This window comes from Mustelus asterias, chromosome 16 (genome assembly GCF_964213995.1).
Source record: "Mustelus asterias chromosome 16, sMusAst1.hap1.1, whole genome shotgun sequence".
NCBI lineage: Eukaryota > Metazoa > Chordata > Chondrichthyes > Carcharhiniformes > Triakidae > Mustelus > Mustelus asterias.
In genome coordinates this window covers 24,722,454-24,745,985 of record NC_135816.1, presented here as the reverse complement: position 1 = coordinate 24,745,985, position 23,532 = coordinate 24,722,454, and the positions used below count along the sequence as shown (strand labels likewise).

The 23,532-nt window shown below is 39.2% G+C and overlaps 1 protein-coding gene across 7 annotated transcripts in view; it reads right to left on the bottom strand.

Moving 5' to 3' along the window:
• The window catches only part of aff4 (AF4/FMR2 family, member 4), a 93,889-nt gene that overhangs the window by 11,406 nt on the left and 58,951 nt on the right, over positions 1-23,532 (bottom strand). For 2 of the 7 annotated variants that reach the window (XM_078230765.1, XM_078230769.1), the window contains exons 10-21: positions 22,525-22,579; positions 21,575-21,612; positions 21,155-21,314; positions 17,248-18,174; positions 14,926-15,014; positions 10,501-10,756; positions 9,943-10,046; positions 6,514-6,577; positions 3,999-4,135; positions 3,803-3,874; positions 2,865-2,958; positions 2,723-2,766 (exon numbers count right to left, since the gene is read on the bottom strand). In XM_078230765.1, coding sequence (XP_078086891.1) covers positions 2,723-2,766; positions 2,865-2,958; positions 3,803-3,874; positions 3,999-4,135; positions 6,514-6,577; positions 9,943-10,046; positions 10,501-10,756; positions 14,926-15,014; positions 17,248-18,174; positions 21,155-21,314; positions 21,575-21,612; positions 22,525-22,579 — 2,040 coding nt within the window. The remainder of the gene's footprint in view (positions 1-2,722; positions 2,767-2,864; positions 2,959-3,802; positions 3,875-3,998; positions 4,136-6,513; positions 6,578-9,942; positions 10,047-10,500; positions 10,757-14,925; positions 15,015-17,247; positions 18,175-21,154; positions 21,315-21,574; positions 21,613-22,524; positions 22,580-23,532) is intronic. The other 5 variants (XM_078230767.1, XM_078230770.1, XM_078230768.1 and 2 more) reach the window with 3 other exon arrangements.

The following is a 23,532-nucleotide window of genomic DNA, read 5'->3' as shown; positions in this document are numbered from 1 at the left end:
GTAATGACGACAATTTTTTGCCTAGAAAATGTCTGGGAGTTGAAATGCAGTTCCTACATGTGGTGGGGGCTTTCAAAACAAACTGGATAAGCACCTGCAGATACATTTTCAGGGCTATGGTAACAGGGTGGCTGAATTGCTTTCAGAGAGGGCCACTTTGACTCCATGAGCTGAAGAGCCATCTTCTCTGCTGTAATCGTTCTAAAATTCTAGGAAGGCTTTGGAAAATCCACGTATATGATGTGTCACACTACCTCTGGCTACTCTAGACATTACCTCTTCAAATAATTTTATATAGTAGTTAAGCACAATAGCCTTTCAGATTTTTTGAAAATTTTTATATTGCATTTTGCATCTCCAGGTACTTATTTTTATATCATGTTAAATTGACTGGTCTATAATTCCCAGGTATTTTGTCCATCTCTCATCCTGTATACAGAAACATTAGCTGTCCATCAGTTCTTTGGCACTATTAACTCTTGCATTGCATACAAACTAGTGCCATCATCTTCTGTGTGGGCACATACCATCTGGACCTGGGGCTTCATCTGCCTAGTTTTGCTAGATTGTCAACTATTTTATTTCTTTATATCCCAACTGTATTACCATTCTTTTTAAACTTACTCTTTGGTAGAGTTAGCTTTAATGTTTCTGCAATTTCTCTGTCGTTAGACATCTTGCTCATACTGTAGTGGCCCTATCCCTATTTAATTTTTCATTTGCTTTTTTGCATCTTTAGACTACTTTTTAAAAACATATTCCTATTTCTTTCTGATATCATAATTTTGATTTGTATTCCTTTTCTTAAACTTCTCTCCTATTCCCTTTGACTTCCTCTCCTTCAGTATACAAGTCTTTCCTTGCCTTGAACTGCATTCTGTTGTGCTTTCCATCACCCTGTGAGGGAAAAACCTAAAATCAACCCCCCTCCAATCCTTCTACTAATTATGTTTATTTGGTTCTCGATGATTGGAAATAGCCCTTCCGAATTAATACATCTCAATTGATTTCCTTTCACTACTTCTTCCCGCCAGTTTAATTGAGTGTGGTTGGAAGTCGCCTATGATTATTCTATGCCTGTTGCTAGCTTTCTGATATGATATTTCTTCCGTCTTTTTGTTATTTCTCTATGGTATACCACTTGAAGGATGATGGATCTCTACTTCTCTTATTAACTCAATCCAAATGGACTGTGTCTTTCTTTTACTGCTAAAAACATACTTTTACTATAGCTATGACTATCTTTAATTAAGGTTTTTTAAAAGTATATTTATTAGTGTCACTAGTAGGCTTACATTAACACTGCAATGCGGTTACTGTGAAAATCCTCTAGTTGCCACACTCCGGCATCTGCTTGGGTACACTGAGGGAGAATTCTGCACGAGCACTGCACCTAATCAGCACGACATTCCGACTGAGACGAAGCCAGAGCAACCTGTGGAAACCCACTAAGAAGTCTCACAACACCAGGTTAAAGTCCAACAGGTTTATTTGGGCAAATACCATGGTATTTGCTACCAAATAAACCTGTTGGACTTCAACCTGGTGTTGTGAGACTTCTTAGTGTGTTCACCCCAGTCCAACGCCGGCATCTTCACATCATGGAAACCCACTAATACAGCTATTATCCCTCCTCCATCTTCTGCTCCTTTCATTCTGAAATTTATTATATCCTGCAATATTTAATTGCTAATCCCATTCGTTATGTAACCATTTAAGACTTTTCTAACCGTAGGAGTAGTAAATGGACTGTAAAATTAAAATTAAATAAGCTTGGCCTTGATTCAAACAAATTTTTAGCTTTAGTGTCTGAATGTCAATCATTTTGCTTTGTAGGTGGATAAATGCTCTCCTAAATGGCAAAGTAGCAGCAAGGCAGCAAAATAAAACTGTACTTTCATTATCAGTTTACCAATTGGTTAGTCCATGGAAGCAAAAAAAAATCCCCAAACTACCAGCAGCCTGTGGGTTAAGAGTCACTGCAGTAAATAAACAGCAATATCACATGAAGTGTCAAATAGCCCACCAAATAGCCTTAGTTGTGCCCAGTAACTAGAAGGACATGGAGCTTCCATGCTTCTCTGAACCAATGGTTTTAATATGGCAAAACTGAGCAAACTTAAAGTAGCGTGCTAAGGATTTAAATTCTTCCTAAAAAAATATATAGATTTATCATAGAATTCCGACAGTGCAGAAAGAGGCCATTCGGCCCATTGAGTCGGCATCGACTCTCCGAAACAGCATCTTACCCAGGCCCATGCCACCGCCCTCCCACCCTTTCCTCGAAACCTATTTGCCATGGCTAATCCACTTAACCTACACATCTTGGATATTAAGGGGCAATTTAGCATGGCCAATCCGTCTAATCCACACATCTTTGGACTGTGGGAGGAAACCGGGGCACCTGGACAAAACCCACACAGACATGGGGAGTACATGCAAACTCCACAGACAGTCACCCAAGGCCAGAATCAAACCAGGATTCTGGTGCTGTGAGGCAGCAGTGCTAACCATTGTCAGTAAAAGTTCATTAGCATCATCAGTTATTCAAGTATGATAGCCAATTGTTTTAGAATCAACTTTGCTTTTGGAAACATACCATTTAGCACATTTAAAAATATCCACTGTGAGATAGACAACCAAGTAAAGCTGACAGATTCAAAAGCATAACAGGAATGATTCACACTCATCAACAGGCATACACACAGGAAAAATAAATTACCTTCCTACGCCAGGTGATTGAGCCTGCGCACTGTTATATGAATTCTAGAAAATAAAATTATTTAATATCACAGCAATGAAATGTCTAGATTAATAGCAGCCAAGTAAAATAAACTGGGTATAAAAGCTCCATAATAATTTACCTTGAGGTGTTCAGTCAACGTTTTGGAGTATTTTAATGCACTGTCTTTCTTCAGTTTAAACAACCTCATGTACAAAAGTGACTGACATCGGAGACTAGAAAACAATGACGTGAATTTTAACTTCATTGTTAACCAGAGGAATTTACTATTGCATATTAATTACTATTGCACATGTTTTTCTACTCTGATCAGTTTTCAGCATGGACTAAATATTCAAAGAACGACTTAACCAGTTTTCCCTTTATCTACACTGTTTGCCTCAATTATCCCTTGTGGTAGAGTTCCACTTTCTTACTGCTCCTTGGGCAAATCACTTTCTCTTGAATTTGCTCTTAGATATATTTCTGACAATCCTAGGTTTCAGCCCCTAATTTTAGACTCGCCTTCAACTGAAAATACCTTCTCTCTCAAAACGCTTTCATAATTTTCAAGGCCTTGATTCAAGTCTCCCCCGCAGTCATCTCTCTTTTTGAGTAAAGAGCCCCTGACAAGTTTATTCTCTCAGTTCCAGTCTCATCCCCATCATTTTTTTTCTTGTTACAAACTGAAGTATCTTGTAGGGGATTTCAACCTGCATCCACATCAGGTTGGAAGTCCAACATAATCTCCCACACCTTATCAATAGTATTTTGATGTAGTTCAACTCCAGTGCAAACCGGAAGCATCATTAGAAGGTATAAAAACAAAATAATTATTACCTCCGCATGATTGTAAATAATTATAAAACTAAAATGCGATGCAGAAATGTTAAAAATACAAGTTTATTATTACAAGCCACCCATATAAAATAACCTCTCTGCTGGTTACAGCATCAGGTTAAGTAAATTTACAGGAGAATCCAGTAAGATTAGGACTGACAAAAATTCTTGCTAGCTCCCATGAATGTGTTAAGGTCCAGACTGTACATTAAATAGAAGACTGTAATAGCTTAAACCCACCACAAGACTGCCAGCTTTTTATCGGCTGCTGTAGCATCAGGTGCCATATGATTCTTTAATTTCATAGTGTATCTGGGAAGAAAAAGACAACTCTTGAAACAGAAATAGAGGGGACATTTTTTCTTAAAAGCAACTTAGTCACATACAATTATAAGGAAAACAAAATGATATTTTGAAGTTCAGAGGTTTTACTTACTTTATTAGTTCTACGGTTTCAGCATACATAGGGAAAGGAGATTTGGCTTCTTGAGAATTACGTTCCAAAGCATTACCACACTCGATGAAAGACACAACAGCATCAAGGTAATACACTGCTTTTTCAAACCTGTCCGACTACAATCGACAAAACAGGAAGCAGTCAGAGCAGAAGTCCATGGAATAAATCAAAAGAGACATAAAAATCAAGATTTCATTAACAGTCGTGTAGAGTACAAAAGCAAAGAGTCAATGCTAAATCTATTCAGTTCGGCACAGCCAAGAAGGGCCAAAGGCCTGTTTCTGTGCTGTAATGTTCTATGGTTCTATTGAAAACACTGGTTTAAGCAGCGAGAATATTGCACCTAATTTTTAATGCCCAATTTGGGGAGGAAGGTGAAGCCGTGGAAATGTTAGCAAAGTTTCATTAACATGCATCAGGGATGAGGGGTTTTCGTTATGAGGGGAATGAAAAACTGGGGCTCTTTTCATTAGAAGTGAAGGTCATATATACTTTTTAAATTAATTTTCAAAACTTCTACAGGATTTTGATAAGGTGGAGAGATGAGAACTATTTTCACTGCAAGAGTAACTAAAGAGGGTAATTTTAAGATATACATCAAAAGGGGATTCTTTATTGGGAACAGTGATGGAAGCAGAATCTACAATACATTTGAAAAAGGGAGGAGTGGAAAAGTATTTGAAGGGCAAAAATCTTAGGCAAAAAATCAGGAGAATGGGATTACATGGATAACTCAGAGCCAGGTAGCCCCTCTTCTGTCCTGAGAGTTTCTATAATTGTGTAGGACCACCAGAAATTAATACAAATAAAAAAAACAAGATTCTCCTAACCAGTATTTGAGATGGGGAAAAATAAAACAGCTGTTTTTCCACCAAATATATAGAACACTTAAATAAAAGAGTTCCTTTCAAGTGGACAGAAGTGCTGAGGACTGTACAAGATATTCTTTAATTCAGTGGTTTTCTAACTTCTTTTTCTGGTCACATGCTTTTTACACATGGCCACCCCATATGACCCACTGACCAGGCAAGCTGCAGTACTGCTACTACAGTCGTAGTCTAAATGGAATTTACTGTACAAAAATACACCTTCTTACCTTTTCCTTTTATAAAGCGCACATAACTTGAATTGTATCAGGCAATACTAAGCTTTTCCTCATGCTGGCTATGTCATTGTCTGAATCGAGAGATCCTCATTGTCATACTACCTTCTATAAAATGCACGCTATAAACAGAACATTCCGCTTTTCTTTTGAACAGGATCACAGAACTCCTTGGAATTTTGAACACAACGCTCAACGTTTTGAACAGGACAAAAGAATATATGTTTTGAAAAAGGACCAGAGAACAACTCACTTTTCTTTTAAAACAGGATACCCAGCAACCCATTTTCAACATCCCCATGACCCTGCTCTAATTACCTGCTTTTAATATCTATTTTCAATAGTTAACTCTTTACCAAATATCGCCATACAACAGAATACTTCAGTAATTCTACCATCTCTAAAATGTGTCTTTCTAGGACAAAGTTAAAATACTTAAATGACTGAGATAAACAGCAAATGTTGCTATTTACAATAGTTTATAAATTTCAAGCTCAATATTCCAGCTAAGTGAGATACTAGCTTATCAGCATTAAACAGAGCTGCTTTACTCAACCTGTTATTACAATTGCAACCAAAAAAAGCTGCCTTACTATCATTCAAATACTGACCAAGAGTTGCTTTTGACTGGTGGAGGGAAATGCTGAAAATGGAAGAACAAGTATCAATCACATCTGGAATTGCGTCTATATATGAAGGGATATGCTGTATGACAAACCAATCATTTGGGTGAGATGAGTTGCTATGGTGAGCAAACTGAGACACTGAATAGAATGAATCCTAGAATGGTTACAGCATAGAAGATGCCATTCAGCCCAATGAACCTATGCCAACTCTCTACAAGAGTAACTTAGCTATTGACATCACCCCCTCTTCCCCCCTACCCCACTCTTGTTTTTCAGACTGGAGGAAGGTGAAGTGGTGTTCTCAGGGGTCAGTACGATGACAACTGCTTTTCTTGATCCATGTTAATGACTTGAACTTGGGGTGTGCAAGGTACAATTTCAATACTTGGAGAACACAAAATTTGGAAGTGTAGTGAACTGTGAGGAGGATATTGATAAGACTTCCAAATTTGCTTCTTTATACCTTATTGATATTAGCGTCTCATTCCAGATTTTCTTAATTAAATTCAAACACCCTTGCTTTGGTGGGATTTGGCCTCACATCTTTGGATCCTCAGGTGTCTGAATTAATAGTCCAGTAACATGCTACCATATCCAAATTCATCATCTGGACTCCAAATGTGTAATATGTAATTTGGTTGTTTCAACTTTAGGGCAAGAAAACTAGATAATGGCACTGGAAGACAATGCATTTGCTCTCATCTGTTCTTCAGATGTCAGGTTGTTACCAAACTAAATAGGGCAAGCATCATTGTGGAGTGCTTACCAAAGCATCTGCATTGTGCTTAAGCTTTTTTGCTTCCTGAAGGTAATGATCTGCTGAATGCAACCTAAGATGGAAAAAGACAAAATTAGTATTTCGTGTTTAGTGCTCTGCACTGTTCAAATTTGCCAAATGCTAGCACCATTGCACATTAACCATACTTCACATGCATGCCAATAATAATCAAATCTTCCAAATTTTATTTGAAAACTTTTTTGATGTTGCTTAGCATTGACAGAATAAAATTTAGTTTAAAATTTCATTTTGAAACTATACATGGCCTAGATCTCGTGATCAACTGTGAAGCAATGCGGACTTAGACTGATGCCTGCAAAAATCTAGTCATCTCTGTGGCACGGATTGGTGTGGATTTCCCATTTCCAGATATCAGCTTGAATCCGGCACCCTCAAGGGGAATTCTAGGTCCAGCAGCAGTGGTGTTATCAGGCAGAGTAAGCAACCAATTGCATTAAATGCACTGAAATTTTCACTTTTCATTAAAATTTTAGAGAGTGTGATAAATGATTGGCCATAAGGTAGAAGCTGAAATATCAAACATTAAACACCCAAGAAATAGAGGAACTGAAGCAAACATTGAACCCTTAGAAGCAGACAGAGGAGAATGGGGAATTGGCAGAGACATAGATACAAAGTATTTGTTCAGTCTTCAGTCGAAGACACAAGTTATTTATCAGCAACAATGGGTAACCTAGGAGGCTAATAAGAATGAAGAAATTAAGGATATCCTCAGCAAAGAAAAAATGTAAAGGAAGTCGCGGGACTAAACTCCGACAAAATCACCAAGGCCTAGTGGCTTACATCCTATGGTTCTAAAAAAGATAGCTGCAGATATAGTGAACGCATTGGTTAATTTTCCAAAATTCCCTAGATCCTGGAACATCCATGGGTACATGAATGAAGAGGAAATAAAGAGATACGGACCGAGTAAGAGTAGAAGGTTTTTTTAATATTAGGGCATCATGATCAGCACAGACTTGGAGGGCCGAAGGGCCTGTCCCTGTGCTGTACTTTTCTTTGTTCTTTAGCTCCAGTTAATGAAGTTAGCAAATTTAACAGAGCTATTCAAGCAACAAAGAACACAGGAGTGGAGGCCAGTTAGCCTGAAATGTCATCAGAGAAATGCTGGGAGCTATTAAAGAAATCGTAATACACTTCAAAAAACATAGTGTGGTTAGAACAAGGTAACATGGTTTTACTAAAGGGAAATCTTTTTTGGCAAATTTATTAGTTTTTGAGGATGTAACTAGTAGAGTGGGTTAGATCAAGAGTAGAAGTTCAAGAACCCAAAAAGGTTTCTAAGTACAATTAAAAGGAAAGAACGATAGTCTAGTACAGATGATGGAACCAAAGACCCAACAGCCTTGTCCTGACAACAACTAAAGGAGAAATGGAGGGTAAAAACAGAAGAGGAAGAAGCAAAATTGCATGGGTGGTTAACATTGGAACATGGACTAAGGGAGGCTTGAAGAAAGAAAGGGAAGAAGCAAGACAATGGTAACTGCCCATTAAAGCTATGGTGAAAACATACAAACAAACTAGTAGGGTAGATAAAGGGGAGCCAGTAGCCATAGTATACTTGGTTTTCTAAAAGGCATTTGAGTAAGTGCCACATAAAAGGTTACACAAGGGCTCATGGAGTTGAGGGTGTTAAATTAGCATGTATACAGGATTGGTTAGTGAGGATGAAGCAGAGAACAGGCGTAAATGGGGCAGTTTGAAGTTGGCAGACTGTGACTAGTGAAGTGCTGGAAGGATCAACGTTGGGGCCTTAGCTATTTATATTAATGGCTTAAACTTAAAGGAAGAGACAGAGCCACAGTATCTTGGTTTGCTGACAATACAAAACTAGGTGGGAATGCAAGCTGTTAGGAGGTCATAAACAGGTTGCAGAGGCAGAAACAGAGACATAGACAAGTTGAGTAAGTGGGCAAAAAGATGGCAGATGAAGTATAATATGGGAAAGTATAGCATAATATGGGAAAGTGTGAGGTTATTATTCACTATGAGTGTAAGAATAGAGAAGCTTTTCTGAAGGAAGCATGAAACTTGCAAATGCTGATGTTCAGAGCGACTTGTGTGTAGTTGTATAAGGGACTAAGGTTAGCATAAAGGTATAGTTAAGTAGTTAGGAAGGGAAATGGCATGTTGACCTTTAATGCAAGAGGATTGGAGAATAAGGAAGTCTTGCTATAGTTGGATAGCAAGGTCAGGTCACACTAGTGTGTGCAAGTATATTCATTAAGTTGGGCCATGAGATGCAAGAGTTGTCCTCCGATGAGAGGCTGAGCAAGTTGTGTCTATATTCTCTGAAGTTTGGAAGAATGAAAGGTCATCTCACTGAAACATTCAAGATTATGAAGGGACTTGACAGGGTAGATACGAAGGTATTTCCCCTCACTGGGTAATCTACGACAGAGGGCACAGTTTCAGGATAAAGGGCCAATTGTTTAGGATGGCGATGAGGAGAAATTTCATCACTCAAAAGGGTTGTAGATCTCTAGCCTAGAGGGTTATGGATGGGTCATCATTGAATACAGTTAAGGCCGAAAAAGAAAGACTTTTGCTGTCTCAGGGAATCAATGATATGGGGAGTGGACGGGGAAGTGGAGCCGAGACCCAAGACTAGCCACACTCGTATTGAATACCAGAGCATGTTCAAAGGGCTGTACAAAATACAGAGAACATCAGTTTCACATGAATAATAAAAGATTGAAGGAGTCTGAGCATTTATGCAACTCTATTTTTGGAAAACTTTAGTCAAATGAAAATTGAAATACTGTTAAAAATAAGTGTGACAAAAAGGTTGAATGATATGTCAGTGGTCAAATGCACAGCCAACTTTCAGTTAAGTATAATGAACACAAATCTTCTTAATTATGGAACGCAGAATAGAAATTGAATAAAACATGGCTTTTTTTTTGAGGTCATACTCCTTCCGATAATTCTCCTTGGCTTTATTTTGAACTAGGAAACCAGGATGAGGGCCTATACTACAGAGCAACACTCAGGCAAAAAACATTAAAACTGGCAAGGTAAAGCATGAAATAATTAGGTGACACCAAGCTTGGATTTTAAATGTTGAACGATTGTAGTAAGAAAGTAAGAGCTACTAAAGATAAGATTTTCCTCAGGTTGGGGGCCCTGGGAAAGAATATTCTAAAGTAGAGATTGTGCAATGAGTCTGACTTGCAAGATGTTGACACATGCTAACCTACTGCTATAGATGAAAAGATAAACAATTACAGTTCACCTAGTTCATTGAACAGAACTCAATTACATCACCAGATTTGAACTCTTATGATTTAAAACATTTAATATTTCGTACTTATAAAATCGGTATTGTCCTTGAGTGTTGAACAATTATTGAAATTTAGTTACATGGATTACCAGAGAGATGACCATTATACTTACCGGTCATCAAAGCTGAGTTTGGGCCTTCTTGGCTTTAAACCATCGCCTGATGGCGTTGATGACTGTAAAGGGTTCAAGGAGCTAACTGGGTTTTTCTCTTGTAACTATAAATAAAACAAAATCAACTGAACTGTGTACTTCAATGAACATTACAAGAGTCAAATGCACTAATCACATTATGGACACATACCAAGCCCCATCGAACCATGATTCTGTCAACCACCTGAACATGCAGAACGTCAGCAGCAACTAACCTTTCCACAGCATGATCAAGGTAGGCACTCAACCTTATTTTGTATCCTCACTCCCATTATGCATAACTTGGTATTAAGTTGCAGAATTACATTGACTCAAGGCAGGTGTGAGCACAGCACGTGATTGCCAATACTCATCTCATTCACCATAGGACACACATTCGACAGTTAACTTGGAACATAGAACCATGAGGAAATGCATCAGGCATTTGTGAACTGCACCATACTGACACAGCATCTTGGTGCAATATTGTAATGTGATTAGATACTTAAGTTTTGAAATTTATCAAATACAATGACTTACTCTGTTTTCCTTAGGACGCAAGGTTGTTTTTTCTTCAGCCTTTTTATGCTTGGAAGATGAAGAATTGCTTTTGCTGCTATTACTGCTGCTACTGTTCTGCTTTGTGTTACCAGTATTGCTCTTTGACGTGGAGGTTTGATTGACAGTTTTCCTGCGACTTTGATGTTTGTGCTCGGTCTTGGGTGTTTTTTGCGCAGCACTTGCAGATGGAGAAGGTAGAGGCACATTTTCCCTTTCAGCAGTTGGTTTTGAAGAGCTGTGAAATTACATTGAATCAGTTTTACTCCTTCAGAATAAACAGATGCTAACATGTTAAATTGCAGGGTCATACCCCACCAACCAAGGAATATTAAAACTATGGAAATCACCAATGGTTGATGACCTATCTGCCTGACAATTGGTGTTTCCGACAGGTTCCCTTATCAGTTTCTATACTCACCAGTTTCTGCATTTTAATCAAACATGTGCCACATTCTGTCCTGATATGTGTGCTTGACTATGAGGTCAATGTTGGCATAGTAAGCATCTGATCTTACAGTCAACATGCTCATTGGAATTTATCGGAGTCCAATTTTAAAAAGAACCAATGAGCGGAATGAAACGTTGATGGTACAGACTTTTCTTCATGGTCAGGCCAGTGGTGAAAGACAGCAGCAGATTCTTAAAACATGCAACTGGTTGAAATTAAAAGCAAGTTGAGAAACTGACTGGGAAATGTTCAAGAGCATCATAATTCAAGATAGATGGATAATCCTCTCCCACATTTGACATAATGGGTATTAGTCTAATTCAGATTTCAGTCCAAATCATTTTAGTAGGGTGGGATGTCGATGCAGGTTACTGGAGAGTTTCCCTGTTCAGGAGGAATTTCTCATTCAGTATCTGGATGGCCCGACTAGAGAGGGGGGGCAAACCTTAACCTCCTCTTGGGAAATAAGGAAGGGCAGGTGACAGAAGTGTTAGTGAGGGATCACTTTGGGACCAGTGACCATAATTCTATTGGTTTTAAGATAGCTATGGAGAATGATAGGTCTGGCCTAAAGGTTAAAATTCTAAATTGGGGCAAGGCCAATTTTGATGGTATCAGGCAGGAACTTTCAAAAGTTAATTGGGGGAGTCTGTGGGAAGGCAAAGGGACGTCTGGTAAGTGGCACGCTTTCAAAAGTGTGTTAACCAGGGTTCAGGGTAAACACATTCCTCTTAGAGTGAAGGGCAAGGCTGGCAGAAGTAGGGGAACCCTGGATGACTCGGTATATTGAGGCCCTGGTCAAGAAGAAGAAAGAGGCACATGACATACATAGGCAGCTGGGATCAAGTGAATCCCTCGAAGAGTATAGGGGGTGTAGGAGCAGAGTTGAGAGAAATCAGGAGGGCAAAAAGGGGACACGAGATTGTTTTGGCAGATAAGGCAAAGGAGAATCCAGAGCTTCTACAAATACATAAAGGGCAAAAGAGTAACAAGGGAGAGAGTAGGGCCTCTTAAGGATCAACAAAGGTCATCACAAGAGATGGGCGAGATCTTAAATGAATATTTCTCACCAGTATTTACTGTTGAGAAAAGCATGCACGTTAGGGAACTTGGGGAAATAAATAGTGATGTCTTGAGGAGTGTACATATTACAGAGAAGGAGATGCTGGAAGACAAAGCGCATCAAGGTAGATAAATCCCCGGGACCTGATGAAGTGTATCCCAGGACATTGTGGGAGGCTAGGGAGGAAATTGCGAGTCCCCAAGCAGAGATATTTGAATCATCGATAGTCACAGGTGAGGTGCCTGAAGATTGGAGAGTGGCAAATGTTGTACCTTTGTTTAAAAAGGGTTGCAGGGAAAAGCCGGGAACTACAGGCCAGTGAGCCTCACATCTGTGGTGGGTAAATTGTTGGAAGGTATTTTGAGAGACAGGATCTACAGGCATTTAGAGACACAAGGACTGATTAGGGACAGTCAGCATGGCTTTGTGAGTGGAAAATCATGTCTCACAAATTTAATTGAGTTTTTTGAAGGGGTAACCAAGAAGGTAGATGAGGGTAGTGCAGTTGATGTTGTCTACATGGACTTTAGCAAGGCCTTTGACAAGGCACCGCACGGTAAGTTGTTGCATAAGATTAAATCTCACGGGATCCAGGGTGAGGTATCTAAATGGATGCAAAATTGGCTTCTTGACAGAAGCCAGAGGGTGGTTGTAGAGAATTGTTTTTCAAACTGGAGGCCTGTGACCAGCGGTGTGCCTCAGGGATCAGTGCTGGGTCCACTGTTATTTGTCATTTATATTAATGATTTGGATGAGAATATAGGAGGCATGGTTAGTAAGTTTGCAGATGACACCAAGATTGGTGGCACAGTGGACAGTGAAGTTATCTCCAATTGCAACGAGATCTTGATCAATTGGGCCAGTGGGCTGATGAATGGCACGGAGTTTAATTTCGACAAATGCGAGGTAATGCATTTTGGTAGATTGAACCAGAGCAGGACTTACTCAGTTAATGGTAGGGCGTTGGGGAGAGTTACAGAACAAAAAGATCTCGGGGTACATGTTCATAGCTCCTTGAAAGTGGAGTCACAGGTGGACAGAGTGGTGAAGGCAGCATTCGGCATGCTTGGTTTCATCGGTCAGAACATTGAATACAGGAGTTGGGACGTCTTGTTGAAGTTGTACAAGACATTGGTAAGGCCACACTTGGAATACTGCGTGCAATTCAGGTCACCCTATTATAGAAAGGATATTATTAAACGAGAAAGAGTGCAGAAAAGATTTACTAGGATGCTACCGGGACTTGATGGATTGAGTTATAAGGAGAGGCTGGATAGACTGGGACTTTTTTCTCTGGAGCGTAGGAGGCTGAGGGGTGATCTTATAGAGGTCTATAAAATAATGAGGGGCACAGATCAGCCAGATAGTCAATATCTTTTCCCGAAGGTAGGGGAGTCTAAAACTAGAGGGCATAGGTTTAAGGTGAGAGGGGAGAGATACAAAAGTGTCCAGAGGGGCAATTTTTTCACACAGAGGGTGGTGAGTGTCTGGAACAAGCTGCCAGAGGTGGTAGTAGAGGCGAGTACAATTTTGTATTTTAAAAAGCATTTAGATAGTTACATGGATACAATGGGTATAGAGGGATATGGGCCAAATGCAGGCAATTGGGATTAGCTTAGAGGAGTTTTTTTTAAAAAAAAGGGCGGCATGGACAAGTTGGGCCAAAGAGCCTGTTTCCATGCTGTAAACCTCTATGACTCTAATTCCAATGTGTGATATACTGTATGCACTGGCCTTCCCATGAAAATTCCAAACTCCTATGCAGTGTGAAAACTCCAGAATACTCGTACATAAAATCTGTCATTGTGTTTCAAAAATATAATCTTAACAATTTCAGTTATGTCATGTAATCACAATGATACAGGTGTCGCTTTGGTATTATTCTTTCATGGGATGCAGGCATTGCTGGCTAGGCCAGCAATTTTGTACTCATCCGCAATTACACTTGAGACGGTGGTGGTGACCTGCCTTCTTGAACCACTGCTGTCCATGTGGTGTAGGTACACTCACAGTGCTGTTTGGAAGTTCCAGCATTTTCATCCAGTGACAGTGAAGCAATGGTGATTTCATTCCAAACCAGGATGGCTTGGAGAGGAACTTGCAGGTGGTGGTATTCCCATGCAACATCTGCCCGTATCTTGCTAGGTGGTAGCGGTCACATGTTTGGAAGGTCCTGTTGAAGGGGCCTTGGTGAAGTATCACAGTGCATCTTACAAATAGCACACACTGCTGCCACTGTTCATCAGTGGTGGAGGGAGAGGATGCTGTAAGTGGTGAATGGCGAGCCAATCAAGCTGAATGCTTTGTCCTGCATAGTGTGAACCTTGAGTGTTGTTGGAGCTGCACTCATCCAGGCAAGGAGAGAGTATTCGATCACACTCCTGACTTGCGTCTTAGAGATGGTGGAGGGGCTTTGGGGAGTGAAAAGGAGAGTTACCTTCTGCAGAATTCCCACCCTCTGAGCTGCTCTGGCAGCTGTGATTATCATTCTCATTGATGATTGGAATGGGACTGGTGTAACGCACCTCAATATACAGACAAGCAAGTGGAAGCGATGGAAAAATGAAAAGGGAAAAAATAGAATGAGGACAAAAGACTCCTTCTCCAGAATGCTCCTTGTCCTAAAGTTCTGTGTGACGCAAGATGACAGAATGAAAATGGGATGATCTCCTACAATGGCAACCAAACACAACATCTCTAAGACTTCCTCAAATTTGCCTGCTGGATGAGGCAGTAGAGGGTGCTGGTTATGAACACGGAACTGTATCTCACTTTAAACAGCTGTGTTCAGCTGAGGGCAAATTGGTGAAAATGAAATGTTCAAAAAATTTGTAATGGTGGGAAAAGGTTAATTGGCGAATGCATCTAAAATAAGTTAATCCATAGCACTCACTCTTTACTACTGGAGGGCTTGTGGTTAGAATTACTCCTTTCTTCTGCTTTCGGCCTTTTGTTTTCACAACTCTCATTTTCCCCATCGTTCTGAGCAAACATGCAAAATAATAATCAAAATTTAGAAAATTTACATCGATTGCAGTTTTGCACTGATTAATGCACAACATAAACAATACTTTGCAACATTCCAATACTTCAATGTCATTTAGTATATCACATATCTCCTTAGATTCATGGGATCCAAGTTGAATGTAAATTGCAGGAAGCAAAATGTAATGGTTAATGTTAGACTGATTGGCCATGCTAAATTGCTCTTTGCGTGTCAGGGGGACTAGCAGGGTAAACTCGTGGGGTTACAGGGATAAGGGATTGCTGTTGGTGCAGACTTGATGGGCTGAATGGCCTCCTCCTCCACTGTAGGAATTCTATGATTCTAACGTGTGTATTTGCGACTGGAAAGCTGTTTTCAGTAGGGCTCAATACCAGATGCCTTGCTGTTTGTGACATATATCAATGATTTGAACTTGAATGCAGTGGGTATGATTAAGTTTACAGATGATATAAAAATTTGCCATTGTTGGGAAAGGGAGAGAGAAAGCTGTTGATAACATGCAGGAAGATATCAATGGATTCTTCAGGTGGACAGAATAGCGATAAATGGAGTTCAATTTGGAGAAGTGGGAGGTAATGCATTTAGGAAGGGAGAAAAGGCAAAGGAATACACAAGTGGCAGAAAACTTGTGTGTAGAGGAACAGAGGGACTTTGGAGTACATGTCCACAGATCACTGAATTTGTATGAATAAGTAGATAAGGTGGTCAATAAAGCAAAAAGGATACTTGCCTGTGTGAACTGAGCAATAGAATATAAGAGCTGGGAGATTATGCCAGAACCGTATAAAACACTGGTTCGGCCACAAAGGTGTGACTGGACGATAGTGGAGATTAACAAGAATGTTGCCTGGACTGGAAAACTTTTAAGTCTGAAGATTGGATAGGCTGGGTTGTTTTCTTTGAAACAAAAGAGGTCGAGGGAGGCCTAATTGAAGTGTACAGAATTATGAGGGATCTAGATAAGAGTGGATAGGAATGCCCGATTCATCTTGGTTGAGGGGTACATTAACCACAGGCCATAAATTAGGATAAAATGTGGGAGGTTTTGAGGGGATTAAATGAGAACTCTCTTCACATGGAGGGTGGCAGGGATCTGGAATTCACTGTTTGAGGGGTTGGTAAAGATAGAAGTCCTCATTACATTAAAAAGTACTCGAATATATACTTGGAGTGCTGTAAATTACAAGGCTATGGATCAAGAGCTGAAAGGATTGGGCTGGATGGCAACATGATGAGCTGAATGACCTCCTTCTGTAAATGTCTGACTCTGTAATGCCAGCAGGATTATAAAAGTATAGAGAACAAGGAAAATTTTCACTTAATTTTCTTTCAGTATTTTAAGTTTTACAATCCTAAATTTGAAATAGCTTTCATCTCTGCAAATTGTGGCAAATCTGGTACTAGCTGTATGGACAGTTGAACAAACCTCTTCAGATAGGGAAGGAGGTTAAAATGTGATCGTAGAAGAAACATTAAAGAGGCTAAGAATGTTATTTTTCAATCTAAAAATGCATTTTCTCTCCTAGCCAAGTTTAATTGTAGCATTAAACTTATTCCAGGCTGCCACTATTGCTGCTCGGAACCTGTTGTAAATACCCTAGCTTTCTAGGATATACCTGATATCCTAGATTTTGTTTCTATACTCAGTCAGTGCAAGGTTAACAGCATTTTCCACTTAAGGTGAGTAAGGAGAGAGGGGAGGAATTAATTCAAAGCAGAGCAAACTCCCAGAAACAGCAATGGGCCAATGAGTATTTAATCTATTTTCATGAAGTTGATTGAGGAATAAACATTGGCCAGGACACTAAGGATTATCTCCCTGTGCCTCAAAAGAGTGCTGTGGGATATTTTCTGTCCAGCTGAGAAAGCAGACACAATTACAGCTTAATATCACAGTTGAAAGATGACATCTGACAGTGCAGCACTCCACTAGTGCTGTATTGGTTTGTCAGCCTTTGCTTTTGTGCTTCAAGTTCTAGAGTGGGTCTTGAACACACAACCATCTGATTCAGAGATGAGTGCTACCAACTGAGCCACAGCTGACACTAAAAAATGGTATGACACACATTCTTTTGAAAAGTCATGCGACAGAGCCAATACTACAGTTGAAAGAGTCTTGATTATAAACAAAATTGAACTATTTCTACATGGTCATTTAGTCCATCTCTAAATGCATGGTAGAATGAGTCAAAAATGTCTTCCACTCACCTTATGTTTTCGCTTGCCTTTATTTGATTTTTTTTCAGTAGACTTTGGAGTGTCTCGCATGTGCCTATCCAAAGAGATCTCCTTGTCCACTTTGGGTTGCTCAGTTTCCTTACGAGGTGATTCAGGTTTCCTAGATAACAGACTTAAGTCAATTCTAACAATGAGTGAAGTAATGTTACGATATTTATCATCAACATCACTCAATGGTGAAAGGAGTTCTTTCTCTTCCATAGGAGAGAAAAGCCTTTGCCGAAAAAAGCTGTCTTCCCCATCAACAGAGGATTTATGGACAGGAGTCCTATTATTCTCAGAATACTTTGGAGTTTGGGAAGCAGGAGGGAGAGCTTCACTTTGCTCAGAATCAGAAGAAGACAAGTCTGTTTCAACATACTCCCTTGATTTCTGAGGTGTTTTATTGGCACTCTTGTGTTTTCTTTTTTCAATAGTTATCCTGGTAGAGGACTTGGATTCTCTCTTTGTGCTGGGTTTTCTAGAACCCTTTGTAGCAGCTTTATGACGGTTTGCAGGTATAGGAATTGCTCGATCAGAAGTGGGCTCACTTTCAACTTTTAGCCCTCCTCTTGGTTCCTCAGTTACAGCTGGTCGCTCTGCTTTCTTTGGCTGCTTTTTACCAACTGTCTTCCTCTGTGCATTGCCATCACTTTGGGCTGGTGACTTTTGGCGACTTCGAGTTTCTGACCCTTTCTGTGCATTTCTTGAATCCCTCCCAGGAGTAGCTGTGCTTACATCCTTGGATCCACCTGGATCCTCGTACGTGACACTCTGGTCTCGGTTCTCCTTCTTGTAACTGTGACTCTGTGATGACTGAATATGACTGTCCACAGATGAAGCTGGTGAGACTTTGTGAGAATTCACCTTGTTCAGCCAATTGTCTAATTGCCACTTACTTGAAGGTGGTGGTTCAGGCTGGAACAGAAAAGAACAGAATTTTAAATTGAGGTTCATAGACTTAAAAAAACAAAGTGGGAGATGATGGCATAGTGGCAATGTCACTGGACTAGTAACCACTAATTCCTCCATGGTAGCTGGTGGAATTTAAATTCATTAATTAAAACTAGTCTCAGGAATGGTGACCATTAAACTATCAATTGTCGTAAAAACTCATCTGGTTTACTAATGTCCTTTAGGGAAGTCTGACATCCTTAACTGATCTTGCCTACATGTGACATCAGCCCCACAGCAATGTGGCTGATTGTTAACTGCTCTCTGAAATGGCTTAGCAAACCACTCAGTTTAAGGGCAATTAGGGATGGACAACAAATGCTGGCCTTGCCAGTGATAACCACATCCCATCAGAGAATATAAAAAGTGAAAAATAGTCTCGAAAGAATTCTTTTGAATGCAAACACTGTCAACTTGGTGGCCAAAAACACATTGGTTGCGTTTTCCTTGGACCTTTGTCAAATACCTCCAATTTTTTCAATCCAACAATAGTAACAAATCATTGTTTCTATTATTTCCACCACCAAGTAAAGAAAAATGGAATGCTTTCAAAGTAGTTCTTATACAAGAAGCTATTCAGTTCATAGGGGTTAAAAAGAGCACATGAAATAAAACTGCATTGGCTAATTGACCATGTTAAAGATAATTTAGACTAAAGTAGAAATATTTTTTACAAGGAAATCTGCTCTCGAGAATAAGAATAAACACAACCAAAGTGTGGAGAAGCTAGGTGATAGCTTCATGGTAATGCCAAAGTGCTTTCCAACTATGTTAAAAATCATGGGGGGCATTGAGAACTGTTAAATAAATATTCTGTACTAATTTTCATTATTGATGATGTTAGATTATCAATAACAGAACATAGGGGTGGTGGTGCTATACTTGAACCCAGAATAATGATCGCCAAATGGGACTAGGTTGTGGGCCTAATAGTATGCGCACTGTGTCTTTGACTCTTTGTTGAGGAAGTTACAAAGTTGATCAAATTTAAAACCCAGCTTACATGTATCTAGACTTCAAGGCCTTTATCAAAATATCACAAAGTTACTAAGAATTTTGTGGGATTGGAGGGAAATTTTGGGATTGAAGAAGAAACTGTTGGTGCCGTCAACATAAATTCATTAGCAATTGTTGTGGTGCTTAGTGAGGGTCAGTTACTACACTAGTCCCAAATGTATGGCAAATAGAGCATTTGTTGTTCATCATTTCTCCAGTACAACACAGAGGGAATACTGCATTGGCAGAGGTCTAGTCTTTCAGATGAGACGTTAAACAGAGTTCCCACTCGCATCTCAGGTGAATGCAAAATATCCTATGGTATTATTTCAAAGAAGAGAAAGGGTGCCCTGACTAATATTGATCCCACAAATCAATAACAGAAATAGATTATCTGGCTATTTTCACATTGCTGCTTGTTTTGTTGGAGCTTGCTTGCTGCATTTTCAATATTAAAGCAGTGAGCACACTTCAAAAATACTTCATTGGTTGTAAAAGAACTTCAGAACATTCTTTGGTCATGAAAAGTGCTACAGAAATGTAAGTCTTTGTTTTATTGAGGGAACAATCACACTGTCTATATCACCTACATTGGTAGATAACACAAAATGTGGGTGCAACGGCCTCAAATGATGAAAACAAATTTCAGGCAGGTCTAGATGAGATGGAGAAATTAGTCCATATCCAACAGGTGTCCAGATAAATTCCATATGATATACACTTAAGTACGGACAACTCCATGAGGTAACACCAGAACAGGAAAGGCTCGATATATTTTCCATTATTTAACAAAAGTCTCCACTGACTAGGAGTGACAGCTTGAAATTGAACACCAGTTTTCTCTTTCTTTATGAATAAAACTACAGGACTCACCAATTTGATGTGGAATAGACATCTATGTCAAGGAAGATGGTGGGTGACATTTAGTAATGGAAGTAGATAAACCAGATTCAGTAATAGCAATTGAGTTGCTGGGCTTTGGCAGTATGGAGTGGTGGCATTAAAGCATGACAGTACAGTTGGAAAAGCTGGAGCTTCAATAATGTGGTGGAAGAACATTGGAATGTAGAACCTATTTTACTGTGCGATCTCTAGGTTTTGGAAGTACGGATACAGAACCCCACATTTTGGCAACACTGGGTGAGGAAGTGTATGAAAACTGGGGTAGGTACTGGGATTTGTCCGCACTTGGCACTTAGTGGGAAGTGATCACTGGAGAGTTCGGTAGTCTGAATTTTTAAAATGTATTCGTGAGAAATTGGTGTCTGGCAAATAACAGTATTAAATGGGAGTAAAGTATATAGCCAGAAAAGATCAGGCAGTATTGGTAGCTAACCACTGCAGGACAGGGGGTAAGGAAGGACGAACTGAAGAGGGAATGCCCTGACAATTAAATTATTTTAAGAAAATAAAGTGAAAACTGTTCTGAAGCGCATTTTGGCATCAGTTGTACAAAATAAGTTTAGAAATCTGTCATAGGATAAACAGTCTTTCAGAGGGAGAAAAACCTTTAGATGCTTGGTAAACTGTGGAAACTATATACATGTATATTGTTGGATCTCTAAAGTGAAAAGGAGACATAACTGAGTCAAAGTTGTTTAATGTAACTTTATAAGTTAGGGATAATTGATGAAACAATGCATTGCATGCAGTATCTAGAACCATTTAATATTTATTAATTCTGCATTTCAGTGGCATTGGTCATCACAGAATTATCTCTGGTTGTTTCCTTGCATTTAATTTGTACATTCCCTATCGATGTTAGTGTAAAGGGGAAAGTACAACAGAAGGGAGTTTCAAGAAGTTTCAACTAAATGCAATCCGGCTTACGAAACTGCCCAATACCAAAATGACAGCCTTCGAACACCTGGCAAGGTAAATGACACCAGTCACTGGTATACCCTTACATCATACAGTCAGGTACATGAAGATGAAACTCCTGACATACCTCAGGAGATATACATGATGGTTCATTCGCCTCACTGTCACTAGAGCTGCTCTCACTTTCAGAGTCTGATCCAGAACTACTTTCAGACCCACTGTGGCTGCTGGAGTCAGCCCTAGGAGGTTCCATAGCCTCATTGTTTTGCTGGGAAAGTTCAGAACTACTGAAAAAGAAGAATTATTTGGTAAGCCAATTAATAAATTTATTTTAACGTAAAAATGTGAAGTGGAAGTAGTCAACTATTTTTGCATCTATCACCAGATAAAACATTACATTTTAAGTGATATTTTCTAGCTGCACCAAAGATCTATTGTTAACCAGATATGCAAAATCACCGCATTAAACAAATTACCATGTTTCTACCTCTAATCGCAAGTAGTTTCTACATGACCTTTCTACATTACACAGATAACTACTACCTACCCTTCAAGATTAGTTCTTGCAGGTGGTTTCCCCAAATCCTAGGATTAAAGAAAAATACAAAGATACTCATAAAATTAAGGCAAATTGATACTCAAAACTAGGATATACCATTTCTTTCAAACATATTCCAAATATTTCTTTGGAAAGATGTGATATGTCAATTCTTCTCAGTACAAGTATATTTAAATATGGTCAGAAAATTTGTATTTTTGCGATGTACATTCAATGAAGGTTGAATTGCTCCACCCAAACAACGTTCAACTTTAGTACACAAGTAACAGAACCAGCAAAGTCTCCTAAAAGATGTTACTAAATATGTATTGAACCATTGAGCACAAAGCTAGGGGCTGATGTATTAAACTACACAAGATCGATAAACATACATGGGAAAATAATATTTTATTTGATAGCAATAAAAATCTGTTTCTAGTTGTTCTCGTAAATTGAGACCCAAATACAAAACCATCAGGATTAGTGCAGTTTTGGATCTTTTTCCCTCCATATGGTCTCCAAGCTTCAGATTTGACTTTACAGAGAAACGAATGAAAAAATCCACTTGCAAATACACCACCAGTTCTTTTTTGTTTTATCAAGCTGCAAAGTAAGTCAATCTATCAATGTATAGTTAATGCATTTCATTTTCCATTTCCATTCCTTTGTTGTTCCTTCGCCATCTGCTGCACGTGATCCTTTACGTATGGTTGTAGTTCTTACTTCCATTACCTTGAAGCACAAATATAAACCTTTCTTGCCAATCAAATATCTCAAAGTTTTTGGTGAGTGAAAAGGTCATCCAGGGGAAAAAAAATCTTGGTCCACTCTTCAAGAATCAAGCAATTTATTCATATCTTTCCAGCATCACATTTATCGATAAATTGCAAGTTAGTTTCAATAACTAAGCACTTCCACTTTTTCATACACAGTAAACAAATGCTGGAGTGAAGGCAAACCTGGTCTGCATCGCTGTCTTCACTGCTGCTAAGTTTGAGGTCATCTTCCAACATTCTACACAAAAAGAGAGAATTACCACTATCATCACTGTAAGAAGCAAGTCTTTTTGTTAGAAATTGATCTGCATCAACATGTTCAGCAGCTGTATTTGGGATAGGAAGTTCCAATTTCAGTGGAACTCTCTCCAGACAGCTAATGGAGTAAAATACCAAAGTTTTTAAAAAAAGTCAAATCTGTCAGTCAGGAATACAAAAATCACAAATTCGTTAAATGACCATACAAAGGAAAATAAAATCCACATTTCCATGGAATATTTAGGGCTGCAGTTCATTGAAAAAAAAAAGGACTGCGCAAAAGGGGTTCTATTCAAAGGCCTATCTCACTTTAACTTCATTAAGCAATTAATTTATATGTAGTTGTGGTCCAAGTAGAAGACAATTATATTTTCAGAGCATAGAAAAAAGTGATTGTTGGTAAATAATAATCTAAATCAAAATTAGTTAATTGAATTAATCTCTTGCAGTTTGAGTTATCTGAACCCTAAAGTTATTTTAAACAATTACCAGCTATCAAGGTGGATGACTAATGTGCATCATGTACATTAAGTCCTTGCTTCAAGTTGTTTCCTTTTTAAATGTGTTACAATCTAACATTTTTAGTGTTTAGCATTGTGGATTCATACTAATATTGTTTTGCACCAGGTGTGCTGAAAGGTAACGTGACCCAATTGTCAGTTTTTGGAGCATAGTTTCCTCACTCCCTAACACTGGCACCCATTCAACATTTGTGCTTACCGTCATGATCACACAAATTGAAACTGACGTGACACCTCTCTACACACATGCACGCACCCACACCTCCCCCCTGCACACACGCCTGCAAACCCCCCCCCCACACACGCACCCCAACTCACACATATGCCCCACCATCCCACATTTAGCTGTCAATGTCCATCAATGCCATGACACGGTCTGCAATACCTAATTCCCTTGCAGACGACACCTGAA